Source organism: Phacochoerus africanus, chromosome 9 (assembly GCF_016906955.1).
Source record: "Phacochoerus africanus isolate WHEZ1 chromosome 9, ROS_Pafr_v1, whole genome shotgun sequence".
NCBI lineage: Eukaryota > Metazoa > Chordata > Mammalia > Artiodactyla > Suidae > Phacochoerus > Phacochoerus africanus.
The window spans coordinates 115856366-115870855 of NC_062552.1; the positions used below are offsets into that span (position 1 = coordinate 115856366).

At 38.9% G+C, this 14490-nt stretch overlaps 1 protein-coding gene across 1 annotated transcript in view; it reads right to left on the reverse strand.

Annotated features, from left to right (window-relative positions):
• The window catches only part of CATSPERB (cation channel sperm associated auxiliary subunit beta), a 91903-nt gene that overhangs the window by 20365 nt on the left and 57048 nt on the right, over positions 1-14490 (reverse strand). Inside the window, exons 17-18 of the mRNA XM_047796398.1 lie at positions 6959-7149; positions 696-1028 (exon numbers count right to left, since the gene is read on the reverse strand). Of these exons, the coding sequence (XP_047652354.1) occupies positions 696-1028; positions 6959-7149 (524 nt within the window). The remainder of the gene's footprint in view (positions 1-695; positions 1029-6958; positions 7150-14490) is intronic.

Genomic DNA, 14490 nt, shown 5'->3' on the forward strand with positions numbered 1-14490 from the left:
CCCTCTTATCTTTAGTAAGTTTGATACTACTTTCATAATAATACTGGAAAAATGGGGAAAAGTATAGAATCATATTTGAAAGTCATTTTTGGCTTAAACACTTGAAATGATTATAACAGTATCGAGGAAATTATAAGGTTTTCTTTTCAGAGGACAGCAAAAATAGACTAAAATCCTGCGCACATTTGGGTTGGTGATTTCACCTCATTTTCCTCACTTGTAAAATAATGATTATTATCAAGCCTTCATTGTAAACATGAAATTTTAAAACATATTAAAAAGTCTTTAAAGGAGTTGCCATTGTGGCTCAGTGGTAATGAACCCAACTAATAAACCATGAGGATGCGAGTTTGACTCCTGGCCTTGCTCAGTGGGTTAAGGATCCTGCATTGCTGTGGCTGTGGTGTAGGTCAGCAGCTACAGCTCTGATCTGGCCCTTAGCCTGTGAACTTCCATGTGCCGCAAATGCGGCCCTAAAAAGCAAAAAAAAAAAAAAAAAAAAAAATTCACTTAATATCGAGCTTCAGAAGCGCTTAATAATTAGACGCTAACACTGTTACTGGTATTAGGCACCAGCTGTTATTACAATGCCACCTACTACGGAAAACAAAGAGAAAGGAAATGAAGAGTATAACTGACATTCAAGAAAAGCAATGACACCTCCTTTGGATGCTTCCCAATAAAACTAAACTTACTTTTTGTATTAGGTATGACCTTAATTTTAAAAGAATGAGATTTCCCCAGGTCAATATATTTCAGGACGTTGAGGGACAGTGAGCCATCTTGTTGCTGAAACCAGTAATTACACGGTTTTGAATATATCTTCCATGTTCGGCCATTCCTTTGCCCAAAGTTGTACAAGAACCAGGAGTCTTTCAGAAAGGTCATATTGTTGGGTACTCTTCCAGGCATAGTAGCAATAGCTAAAGCATTCTCATTATCTAAAATCCTTGTGATCAGGAAGCTGCTGTAACCAGGAATCACCACAGTCTTCTCTATATCTGAATCTTGAAATGAGGAAGTATCACCTGAAGCTAAAACAGGAATGATTGGATATAAAGTAAAATAGCCAAGTCTCTTCAAGCAATACTTGTAGACATAACTGATGCATACAGTATTTGAGTATTTTATTATTTTATTTTATTTTATTTTTTAGGGCTGCACTGGTGGCATAAGGAAATTTCCAGACTAGGGGTCAAATCAGAGCTGCAGCTGTCGGCCTACACCACAGCCACAGCAATGGGGTATCTGAGCCACATCTGCAACCTACACCACAGCTCACAGCAACACTGGCTCCTTAACCCACCGAGCAAGAGCAGGGATTGAATCCATGTACTCATGGATACTAGTTGGATTCATTTCCACTGCACCACAATAGGAACTCCCTCTTTTATTTTATTTTATTTTATTTTATTTTATTTTATTTTATTTTATTTTATTTTATTTATTTTTGCTTTTTAGGGCCGCACCCAAAGCATATTAGGGGTTTCCAGGTTAGGGGTCAAATCAGAGCTACAGCTGCTGGTTTATGCCACAGCAACACCAGATCCGAGCCCTGTCTGCAACCTACACCACAGCTCACAGTAATGCTGGATCCTTAACCCACTGAGCAAGGCCTGGGATCAAACCTGCAACCTCATGGTTCCTAGTTAGATATGTTTCTGCTGCACTGCAATGGAAACTCCTCTCTCATTTATTTTAGTATTCTATTTTTCTGTTCTAACAAAACTAAGGGACAGCAAATTGACTGAGCACATGCTACTTCCTCAGTTGTGTTGGAATGAATTGTTCAATGATTTGGAATGATTTGGGAACTCCCTTTATTTATTTTTGTATTAATGTAGAGTTGATTTACAACATGCCAAAATTAGCTATTTCTATTTTTTTTTCTTCTTCTTCTTTTTGGCTGCACTTGTAGCTCCTGGGCCAGGGATCGAATCTGAGCAACAGCTGCAATGCCAGATCATTAACCCACTGTGCCAGGCTGGGATCAAACCCATGTTGTCTCAGAGACAATGCTGGCTTCTTAACCAGCTGCACCACTTTGAGAACTCCTGAGTTTTTAAAGTATGATTTTAATTTAATTAATTAATTTATTTATATATTTTTGCCATTTCTTGGGCCGCTCCCGCGGCATATGGATGTTCCCAGGCTAGGGGTCTAATTGGAGCTGTAGCTGCCAGCCTACACCAGGGCCACAGCAACGTGGGATCCAAGCCGCGTCTGCGACCTACACCACAGCTCATGGCAATGCCAGATCCTTAACCCACTGAGCAAGGGCAGGGACCGAACCAGCAACCTCATGGTTCCTAGTCGGATTCGTTAACCACTGTGCCACGACGGGAACCCCTAAAGTATGATTTTAACTAGATTTTAGGTAATAATTCAAATTATTTTGTAGAGAGTGTATCACATATATGCCAACCACAACCTATACTTTAACCTTTCCTGTGAAACTAGTTCTATAAAATTTTTGGCAGGGGGAGTTCCCATTGTGGCTCAGCGGTAACGAACCTGACTGGTATCCATGAGGATGGATGTTCAATCCCTGGCCTTGCTCATGGGTTAAGGATCTGGCATTGCTCTGAGTGTGGTGTAGGTTGCAGACATGGCTCAGATCTGGTGTTGCTGTGAGCTATGGTATAGGCTGGTTGCTAAAGCTCTGATTCAACCCCTAGCCTGAGAACTTCCATATGCTGTGGGTATGGCCCTAAAGAGACAAAAAAAAAAACAAACAAACAAAAAAAAACCTCAGCAGAAAAAAAAAAAAATGACCAGAGCCATAGCAACGCCAGATCCAAGCTGCATCTGTGACCTACACCACAACTCATGGCAATGCCGTAGCCTTAACCCATTGAGCAAGGCCAGGGATCGAACCTGCAACCTCACAGTTCCTAGTCAGATTTGTTTCCGCTGGAACTCCTGATAATTTAAATTTAAATGCTTAAAGTTTGAATGCTCTAAAGCACTACATTTTCCCCCCCTAACATTTATGTTTTTGATGTCACAATCTACATATTTTTATTTTGTGTATCTCTTAACTACTTATTATAGTTATTTTTATTACCTTTGTCTCTAACTTTCATATGAGCTGTATAAGTGATTAACTACAATCTTTAAAATATTACTTTGAATTTTACTATATATTTACCTCTATCAATGCAAATTACACTTTCATATGTTTTCCTATTACTGATTAGCTCTCTTTTGTTTCAGCTTAAAGAAATTCCTATAACATTTCTTGTAAGGCCAGTCTAGGATGATAAACTCCTTTAGCTTTTGCTTGTCTGGAAAACTCTCTCTCTCCTTCAATTCTGAATGACAACTTTGTTAGGTAGATATTCTTGGTAGGCAATTTTGTTTCTTTAAGCACTTTATCATGCCGCTCCCTTCTGACCTGCAAAGCTTCTGCTGAAAATCTGCTGATATTCTTATGGAGGTTCTACTGTACCATAAATCAGAAAAGTAATAAGTTGCTTTTCTCTCGCTACTTTTAAGATTCTCTTCTTGTCTACTTTTGACATTAAAAGGATCATACACCGTGATCAAGTGGTATTCCAGGGATGCAAGTATTTTTCACTATCTGCAACTCAATATGATACACCACATAAGCAAATTGAAGAATAAAAACCATAGGATATGCATTTCTCTAATAATTAGTGACGTTGAGCATTTTTTCATGTGCCTGTTGGCCATCTGTATATCTTCTTTGGAGAAATGTCTATTCAGGTCTTTTGCCCATACCTCCTCACACCTGGCAGAATGGCCATCATTAACAAGTCAACAGGAGTTCCGTCGTGGCGCAGTGGTTAATGAATCCGACTAGGAAGCATGAGGTTGCGGGTTTGGTCCCTGCCCTTGCTCAGTGGGTTAACGATCCGGCGTTGCCGTGAGCTGTGGAGTAGGTTGCAGACGCGGCTCGGATCCCGCGTTGCTGTGGCTCTGGTGTAGGCTAGTGGCTACAGCTCCGATTCACCCCCTAGCCTGGGAACCTCCATATGCCGTGGGAGCGGCCCCAAAGAAATAGCAAAAAGACAAAAAAAAAAAAAGTCAACAAATAACAAATGCTGGAGTGGGTGTGGAGAAAAGGGTACCCTCCTACACTGTTTGGGAGGAATGCATAAATTGGCATGATCACTATGGAAAACAGTATAGAGGTACCTCAGAAAACTAAATATAGAACTACCATATGATCCAGCAATTTCACTCTTGGGCATATATCTGACAAAAATTTCCTTGAAAAAGATACATGCACCCCTATATTCATTGCAGCACTATTCACAATAGTCGAGACATGGAAACAACCTAAATGCCCATTGACAGATGAATGAATTAAGAAGATGTGGTAAATATACACAATGGAATACTACACAGCCATAAAAAAGAACAAAGTAATGCCATTTGCAACAATATGGATGGAACTAGAGATTCACCCTAGGTGAGGCAAGTCAGAAAGAGAAAGACAAATACCATATGATATCACTTATATCTGGAATCTAATACATAGCACAAATGAACCTTTCCACAGAAAAGAATATCATGGACATGGGGAAAAGACTTGTGGTTGCCAAGAGGAAGGAGAGGGAGTGGGATGGACTGACAGTCTGGGGTTAATAGATGCAAACTATTGTATTTGGAGTGGATAAGCAATGAGATCCTGATATATAGCACAGGGAACTATATGGTCACCTGTGATGGAACATGATGGAGGATAATGTGAGAAAAATAATATATATGTATCTGCGTGTGTGTGAGACAGAGAGAGAGACTGGGTCACTTTGCTGTATAGGAAATTGACAGAACGCTGTAAACCAACTATAATGGAAAAAATAAAAATTAAAAAAGAAAAAACTCATAGGATTACATCAGTAGATGCAGAAAAAGTTTTTGATAAAATTCAACATCCATTTATGATAAAAACTCTCCAGAAAATGGACACAGAGGAAACATACCTCAACGTAATAAAGGCCATATATGACAAACTCACAGCTAATATCATACTCAATGGTGAAAAGCTGAAAGCAATTCCTCTAAGATCAGGAATCAAGGATGTCCAATCTCATCACTTATATTCAAAACAGTTTTGGAAGTCCTAGCCACAGCAATCAGAGAAGAAAAGGAAATAAAAGGAATCCAAACTGAAGAAGTAAAACTGTCACTGTTTGCAGATGGCATGATACTACACATAAATCCTAAAGATCCTACTGGGAAACTACTGCAGCTCATCAATAAATCCAGTAAATTTGCAGGATACAAAATTAATATATAGAAATCAGTTGCATTTCTATATACCACCAATAACAAAAGATCAGAAAGAGAAATTAAGGAAACAATCCATTTACCATCATATCAAAAAGCATAAAATATCTAGGAATAAACATACCTAAGGAGGCAAAAAATCTATTATAAGGCACTGATGAAAGAAGTTGAAGGTATCATAGATGGAAAGATATACTGTGTTCTTGGATTGGAAGTGTCAATATTATTAAAATGACCACCCTACCCAAAGCAATCTATAGACTCAGTGCAATCCCCATCAAATTACCAATGGCATTTTTCAAAGAATGAGAAAATTTAAAAAAATTTGTGGAAACACAAAATATCCTGAATATCCAAAGCAATCTTGAGAAAGAAAAATGGAGCTGGAGGAATCAGGCTCTCTGACTTCAGACTATACAACAAAGCTACAGTCATCAAAATGGTATGGCACTGGCACAAAAGCAGACATATAAATCAATGGAACAGGATAGAAAACCCAGAAATAAACCCATGCACTTATGGGCAATTAATCTATTACAAAGGAAGCAAGAACATACAATGGACATTTTAATTATAATGTGTCTTTGTGTGGGTCTCTCTGAATTCATCTTATTTTAGAACTCTATAGGATTTCCCTAGGTTAGGGAAGTTTTCAGTCACTACTTCCTCAAATAATTTTCCTGCTCCTTTCTCTTTCTCTCTATTCTCCTTCTAACTGCTCAAATTTATTTTTTCTGGAGGTCTTTCCTGAACTCCAGACTTGTCTTTCTATATATCCACTTTATTTGTCCACTTAGATGGAATAACAAGAACCTTACATTGAATATGATATCTCCCACAATTATTGCAATAGCCTCTTCACTGATTTATCTGCTTTTCCTCTTGCCCTCTCTCCATCACCTGCCCAGTCTATTCTCAACAGAGCAGTGAAGGTGGTCTTGCTAAAATGTAAGTTTAATCATATCACTTTCTGCTTAAAACACTCCAGTGGCTTGCCATTTGCTCAGACTGAAAAACAAACAAACAAACAAACTACAAATCCTTATAATAAACTATGGTAACTTTTTTTTTTCAGGTCCACACCCATGGCATATGGAAATTCCCAGGCTAAGGGTCGAATCATAGCTGCAGTTGCCAGCCTACACCACAGCCACAGAAATGCCAAATCTGAGCTATGTCTATGACCTACACCACAGTTCACCTCAATGCTGAATCCCTATCCCACTGAGTGGGGTCAGGGATCGAACCCATGTCCTCATGGGTACTAGTCAGGTTTGTTACTGCTGAGCCACAAGGGGAACTCCTAACTATGCTAACTTTTGTTATGTATTATCATATAATCCTTTGAAACAGAAACATCCCACATAAGAATGATTCAAAATTATTTCATTATGTAGGGTAAAATCTGCATGGACCTCCCTATCTTCTCTCATGTCTCCTGAGCACTGTTGAAGACAAAATAACATCATAGACATTAATGACAGGTATTACTATTGATGAAATATCAATGAAGTGATAGCCAGATTTTATTATATTAGAAGTAAAGAATTCCTTGAGGAATCTAAGTATATGTAGACATCTGCAGATTATCAATTGGACTCAATTCTGAAATCTACTCTTCTATTAAAAACATGAACACTCTTCCCAAAAGATAATTTTTCATTTTTCCCTGCCATCAGAGATGTATTATTATACTTACATTGTAATTGAAGACTAAGTTTATAGAAGAAATTTCCAGCTTGATTAATGGAAAGGGAACTAGACAAACAAGAGCTTTCATGTACTGCCTCTATTCCAAAAGGGTCTATCATTTCTGCAATAACTGAGGACAAAAATCCTTTAGGGGTGTCATGGTACAATATCTCTCTTATGTAAGCTGTTCCAGTTTTCCTAAAAAAATAAACCAACAAACATCAAGCTACTCAGATAAAACAGTGGCTTAAATGAGCAAGTTTATGAATATATAATTTGTAAATAAAATATACCACAACTGGCTAACAAATGAGTATTTGAGTAACATTTGTTCAACCTCATTAGCACTCAATGAAATGTCATTTACAGCAACGGGATATAATTTTTCAACTACCAATTAGCAAAGATTTTTAAAAGACAGTGTTTAATTATGGTTAGAACTGAGTAGAGATAGGCACTCATCCACTATTAATGGGACAGTCAACCAGTGTAAGATTCCTGGAAAGCAATTTGACATTATGTGCTAAGAGTTCTAACACTAGAGTTCCCCCTGTGGCTTAGTGTGTTAAGAACACAGCATGGGCTCCATGAGGATGTGGTGTGATCCCTGGCCTCCCTCAGTGGGTTAAGAATCCTTAAGCTGAGGCATGGGTCACAGAGGTGGCTCGGATCTGGTGTAGGCTGGCAGCTGCAGTTCCAATTCCATCTCTAGCTTGGGAACTTCCATATGCCATGGGTGTGACCTTGAAAAAAAAAAAAAAGACCTCTGACGTTATTTTTTCCCCCTTCTGATTCCATATGATAGGGCTCTGTCCCAAGGAAATAACTTGGAACACAGGGAGGAAGAAAAGCCTTCTAGACAAAGATGTTCATTACAGCATTATGATAAAAGAGATCAAAAACGCCAAGAATATGGAGTTCCCGCTGTGGTGCAGTAGGTTAAGAGTCCGACTGCAGAAGCTCAGGTCACTGCAGAGGCACGAGTTTGATCCCCAGCCCAGTGCAGTGTGTTCAAGGATCTGGCATTGCCATAGCTGTGGTCTAGGTCAAAGCCCCAGCTCAGATTCACTCCTTGACCTGGGAACTTCCATATGCTGTGGGTGTGGCCATTAAAAAAACCCCCAACAATAGGAAAACTAAGTAAATGGTAATATCTGATCTATTTAGACAAAATGCATCTATTAAAATGCTACTTACAAAGAGTTTTTAATTACATTAGTAAAGTTGTCATATTACAACATCTAAATGAAAGAAGCATGGTGAAAAATGTTGAAATGCATATTGAAAAGGATAAATCAGTAATTCATTAAAGTATAAACAGTTGTGATTTCAACTGTCTTCTTTATATTTGCCTGTTTTTTAGGAAATTTTTGCAATGAGCATTGCTTTATAATCAAGAAAAACAATCTGTGTTTAAAATGTTAAGCTAGGATATCTACACGCAAAAAAATAAATCTGGACAAAGACCTTACATCCTTCACAAAAATTAACTCAGAGTGAATTATACAGATTTAAACATAAAATGCAAAACTCTAAAACTCCTAGAAGAGAACATAGGAGAAATCTAGATGAACCTGGGTATGGTGGTGACTTTTTAGATATAACACTAACAGTACAATCTGTGAAAGAAAAAAATCAACAAGCTATACTTCATTGAAATTAAAAACTTCTGCTCTGTAACAGACATCATCCAGAGAATTGGAAGACAAGCCATGGACTGGTGAAGACATATCTGACAAAGGACTGTTATCTAATATAAACTGTAGGAGAGGAATAAAACCTCTTTTTCCTCTCTCCTCCTTGGTTCTGTGCCTGGGACCCTAGCAATTAAACTAACAGAAGATAGGTTGACAATAGGAAACTAACTGTTTATTAGTGTGTGTCATTCTCATACTGGGAAGAGACATCAGTGATGAGTAACCCAAAATGGTGGTTAGAACCAGGGCTCACCAAGCATCTTAAAAAAGAACAATAGGTAGTGTCTGTTGTGGCACAGAAGAAACAAATCCGACTAGTATCCATGAGGATGTGGATTTGATCCCTGGCCTCGCTCAGTGAGTTGGGGATCTGGTGTTGCTGTGAGCTGTGGTGTAGGTCACAGATGCGGCTCTGATCCCCTGAGTGGCTGTGGCTGTGGCTCTGGCGGCAGCTGCAGCTCTAATTCGATCCCTAGCCTGGGAACTTCCATATGCTGTGGGTGTGACCCTAAAAAGATAATAAATAAATAAATAAATAAATAAATAAATTTGTGGAGAAGTGCTAAGGTTTTTAGGGGTGTGGTAGAGTGTGAAAGAGCAAATATATGAGAGAAACTATTGGAAGATAAATGTTGTTTTTAGTAATGCTTGTTAGGCGGATCCCTCTCAGACCCAGGAATTTCCAAATGGCGCAGGTGTGGCCCTAAAAAGAAAAAGAGTGAGGGAGCTGTGTGTAGAGAAGGGGTACATGGGAGCTCTCTGTACTTTATGCTCAATTTCATTGTGAACCTAAGCTACTCTAAAAAATAATTTTTTTTACCATATTAAAAAAAATTAACTTTGCCTCTGAAGTCACTGACCAATAGCCAGGCAGATTCCCCAATCACCAAAGCTGTCTCCTCACTTCTCCCACCAACAGAGAAGTAAATGAGTCTTTCGTATTCAAGTGTCTAAGATTGACCTTGGGGGCCATCAAACTCCACTCTTCCAGGAGAGGTTAGATGTCACCTTTTTTAAAAAAATTTTATTGGAGTATAGTTGACTTACGATGTTGTATTCGTTTCAGGTTACACTTTGCAAAGTGAACACCGGAAAGTTTTTTTCCCAGATGAGTTATTACAAACTATTGAGTAGATTCCCCTGAGCTATACAGTAGGCTCCCATTAATCATCTATTCTCTACAGTAGTTGTTATTCCCATCCTCCCAATTCCCCCCATCAACAGTTTCCGCTATGGTAACCCTATGGATTGGTTTTAAAATCCATGAGTCTGTTTCTGTTTATAAACAAGCTCCTCTGTATCACTTTTTTTATACATTCCACATATAAGTGATATTGTATGCTATTTATTTCTGTCTTACTTCACTCAGTATGCTCATCTCTAGGTCCATCCATGTTGCTGCAAGTGGCATTATTTCATTCTTTTTATGGTTGAATAATATTCCATTGTATAATACCACATCGTCTTTATCTATTCCTCTGTTGATGGACATTTAGGTTGCTTCCATGTCTTGGCTATTGTAAATAATGCTGCAGTGAACATTGGGGTACATGTATCTTTTCAAATTATGGTTTTCTCTGGATATATGCCCAGGAGGGGGATTGCTGGATCATATGGTAGTTCTATGGAATTTTAAGGAATGCCATCTTGTCCTCCGCAGTGGTTGTACCAATTTACATTCCCACCAACAGTGTAGGAGGGTTGCCTTTTCTCCACACTGTCTCCAGCACTGTTTGTAGACTTTTTGATGATGCCCAGTTTGGCTGGTGTGAAGTGCTACTTTTGATTTGCATTTCTCTAATAAGTAGCAATGTTGAGCATCTTTTCATGTGTGTGTGTGTGTTTTAACCATGTCTTCTTTGGAGAAATGTCTTTTTAGGTCTTCTGCAAATTTTTTGATTGGGTTATATATTTTTTTGATATAAAGCTGCATGAGATATTATATATTTTTAGGAGATTAATTCCTTATAATGCTTGGTTTGCGAATATTTTCTCCATTCTGTGGGTTGTCTTTTTTTCATGGTTTCCTTTGCTGTGCAAAAGTTTTTAAGTTTAATTAGGTCTTGTTGGTTTGTTTTTGTTTTTATTTTCATTACTCTAGAAGGTGGATTAAACAAAATACTGCTATGATTTATGTCATAGAGTGTTCTGCTATGTTTTCCTTTAGGAGTTTTATAGTATCTGGCCTTACATTTAGGTCCTTAGTCCATTTTTTTATACAGTGTTAGAGAGTGTTTTAAGTTCATTCTTTCACATGTAGCTGTCCAGTTTTCCCAGCATCACTTATTGAAGAGACTACCTTTTCTCCTTTGTCGTAGATTAGTTGCCTGGGGTTTATTTCTGAGCTTTCTATCCTGTTCTATTGATCTCTGTTTCTGTTTTTGTGATAATACCATACTGTTTTGATGACCTGTAGCCTTGTAGTATAGTGTGAAATTACAGAGCATGATTCTTCCAGTTACATTTTTCTTTTTCAAGATTGCTTTGGCTATTCAGGGTCTTTTGTGTTTCCATGCAAATTTTAAAATATTTTGTTCCAGTTCTATGAAGAAGGTCTTTGGTAACTTGATAGGGATTGCTTGAATCTGTAGATGGTCTTAGATGGTATAGTCATTTTGACAATATTGATTCTTCCAATCCAAGAGCATAGTATATCTTTCCATCTATTTGTGCCATCTTTGATTACTTTCATCAGTATCTTATAATTTACAGAGTACAGGTCTTTGACTCTTTAGGTAGATGTGGAAGCAACTAAATGTCCTTTGACAGGGGAATGAATAAAGAAGATGTGGTACATATATAAAATGGAATATTACTTCAGCCATGAAAAGAACAGAATAATACTGTTTGCAGCAACATGGGTGGACCTAGAGATTATCATACTAAGTGAAGTAAGTCAGACAGAGAAAGACAAATATATGAGATCACCAATATGTGGAATCTAATAAAAAATGATACAAAAGAACTTATTCACAAAACAGAAATAGACTTAAATGTTTTGAAACCAAATGTAAGGTTACCAAAGGGGAAACATTGGGGGAAGGGATAAATTGGGAAGTTAGGATTGATATATACACACTACTATATATGGAATGGATGAGTAAGAAGGACCTACTGTATAGCACAAGGAAATCTATTCAGTACTCTGTAGTGAATTATATGAGAAAAGAGTCTGAAAAAGAATGGATACATGTATATGTATAACTGACTAACTTTGCTTTCTACCTGAAACTAGCGCAACATTATAAGTCAATGATGTATCAATAAATTTTTTAAAAATTTATCTCTTCTCAGAAAATCCAAAAGAACATGTAGAAAAATACTGGAATTGTCAAAAAAATTTAGCAACTTTGAAAAATGTAAGACTGCTACACAAAAGACATCTGCTTTTGCTTTCGATGCAAAAAGAAGCAACCCAACAAGAAACAAAACAGATAAATCACAGTTACCACTTTCCTTAAGCCATCAGAGAACTAAGGTCACAAGATAACCAACTGACCTGACATCCAGAGGAATAAGCCATTCCAAGAAAAGTCTGAACACAGGAACAGTCTCATTTATGGAAGAGCGTGGGAGGGAGAAATACAGCGCTGGCCACAAAGCAAGCAAGTAAGAAGTAGCTAAAATCATACAACAACAACAACAACAACAAACTGCCAAAGGCCAAGTATGTGCTGGCCTGAGAATTTGGAAATGCTGGGGCACCTTTCCAAAGGGAGTCTGCACCCACTTGCAAGCCCTTTCCTGTGGGCTTCCCTAGAAGCTCAGAAGAAAGACCAGGCAGGGAACAGACCAGAGTGCCCCTGCTGGCAGTGCAGGTGGCAAGGGAGTATGGGGTGAGGTCAATGGGGACGGAGAGGATGGGAGGAAACAGGCATGAAGCCTACTACTCACTTTCCTGAACCTTCTTTCATAAGAAGCAAAAGGCTTAAGCCACAGCGGGTAGGCATTAAACACTTGCACACAGGCCTCAAAAGAGGTGATCCATAGCTGGAGAGGGGGACCTGGAGGGTGCTGGCACTGAAGCCCTGGCTCCCCTCCTCCCTCCTTCACTCCCTCCCTCCTCCTTCTCCCCTATGCAGCAGAAGCTTTAAGCTACTGGGAGAATGGAAGCAAAGCCATCCATCACTGGGGCACAGGTGAAGACACATTATGGATAAGGGAAGGATAAACTAATAACTCTCTACCCTTATGGAGGGTCAGGAGGCTGTCTTGGGTCTAAAGTTCTAGGAGAACAGATAGTTATTTTACTGCAAGATCCAAGAATCTCCACCCAAGATCTAATTGCAGATATAAGGCAGAATTTGGACTGTGAGAAGCAATTTCTTTGAACAGGTTGTTTGCTTTTTTTTTTCTTCTCCTTAACAGAACTTGACAAGCTGAGTCTAACATTGAAAATACAAGAACAAAGGCCAAGAAAAACCAGGAGGGGGTGCTAGGCATACGGATTACCTAGTTAGAGAAATTGAGTCATGTGACCTAAGGAAGACAAAGATAGCAATGACATAGATGGAGACAGACTGACACACATGTGGAACCATAATATATCACAAGCGTGACACTGCAGATGAGGGGGAAAAAAGGGAGGGACTTATTTGCACAACTGGTTAGCCGTATTAAGAAAAGAGAAAGAAATCTGATTCCTACTTCACACGACACATCAACATCAATTCTAGATAGATTAAAAACTTAAAAGCACAAAGCAAAAGATTAAAACTACAAGGCAGAATAGGAGAATAGCTAAATAGAGTGCAGCGTAATCATATATGTCCATACAGATACGTACATCAATATCAAATAATTTTTAAAACATATGGGGTAATATTAACAGCATCAGGTCGTATGAAAAAGGCAGGTCATGGGAAAAGGTATGCATCACTCAGTAAAATATTGGCAAAACGAAACAATATATTTTGGTACATACATATGTTAAAGCTTTACAGCATCATTTAAAAAAAATGCTCACACAAAATTCAAGCTAAAGCTTATTTCTGGGGCAGCATGGTGCTGGAGGCTGGGGAGAGGCAGGGAGAAAAGCTGCCCAGAAGCAATGCTGGAAGGGGGAGGGGCCCCAGCAGAGTGGAAGCCTTGCAGAGGCTGGGAGGGGATGCAGAAAAGTTGTCCCCAGGTGGAAGGGTCACCGCCTTCAAAGGACTCTGGAGGTTTCCATCAGCAGACTCCTTATCCCACCTCCCTCTGATCACCCAAACTCCAGAAGCTACCAGGGAGGGAGGATATGAGTCCAAAAATAATAAGGAGAAACTCTCCTCCCCAAGCTCCAGGCTCTCCAGGCTGGGTCAGGTTCAAACAGAAGTTTCAAAAAACAGACTTAGAGAAGTTCCTGTTGTGGCTCAGTGGGGAATGAATCTAACTAGCATCCATGCATGAGGACGCAGGTTCAATCCCTGGCCTTGCTCAGTGGGTTAAGGATCCAGGGTTGCCGTGAGCTGTGGTGTAGGTCGCAGATGCGGCTTGGCTCCAGTGTTGCTGTGGCTGTGGTGTAGGCCCAGCAGCAACAGCTTTGATTCCACCCCTAGCCTGGGAACCTCCCATGAGGTTCTAAAAAGACCAAATAAATAAATTAATTAATTAAAAAACTTAGATAAGACTTTGAAGTTTCTTAAAACACTGACAGGGATGGAGTCACGTGGTAACTGGCTGACTTAAGAGTGTTTAAGGCCAGGAAAGATTCAGTTACTCTCTAAGAGAAAAGCGATGAGACTTGCCTGATACTTTACCTAGAGGCAGAAAGGAAATAGGTCCACAGGGGGGATCTGAGAAGGAAGGAGGAAAACTAAAGCTATCTAGCTGATTCAGTAAACAGATTACACATAATCAGTCT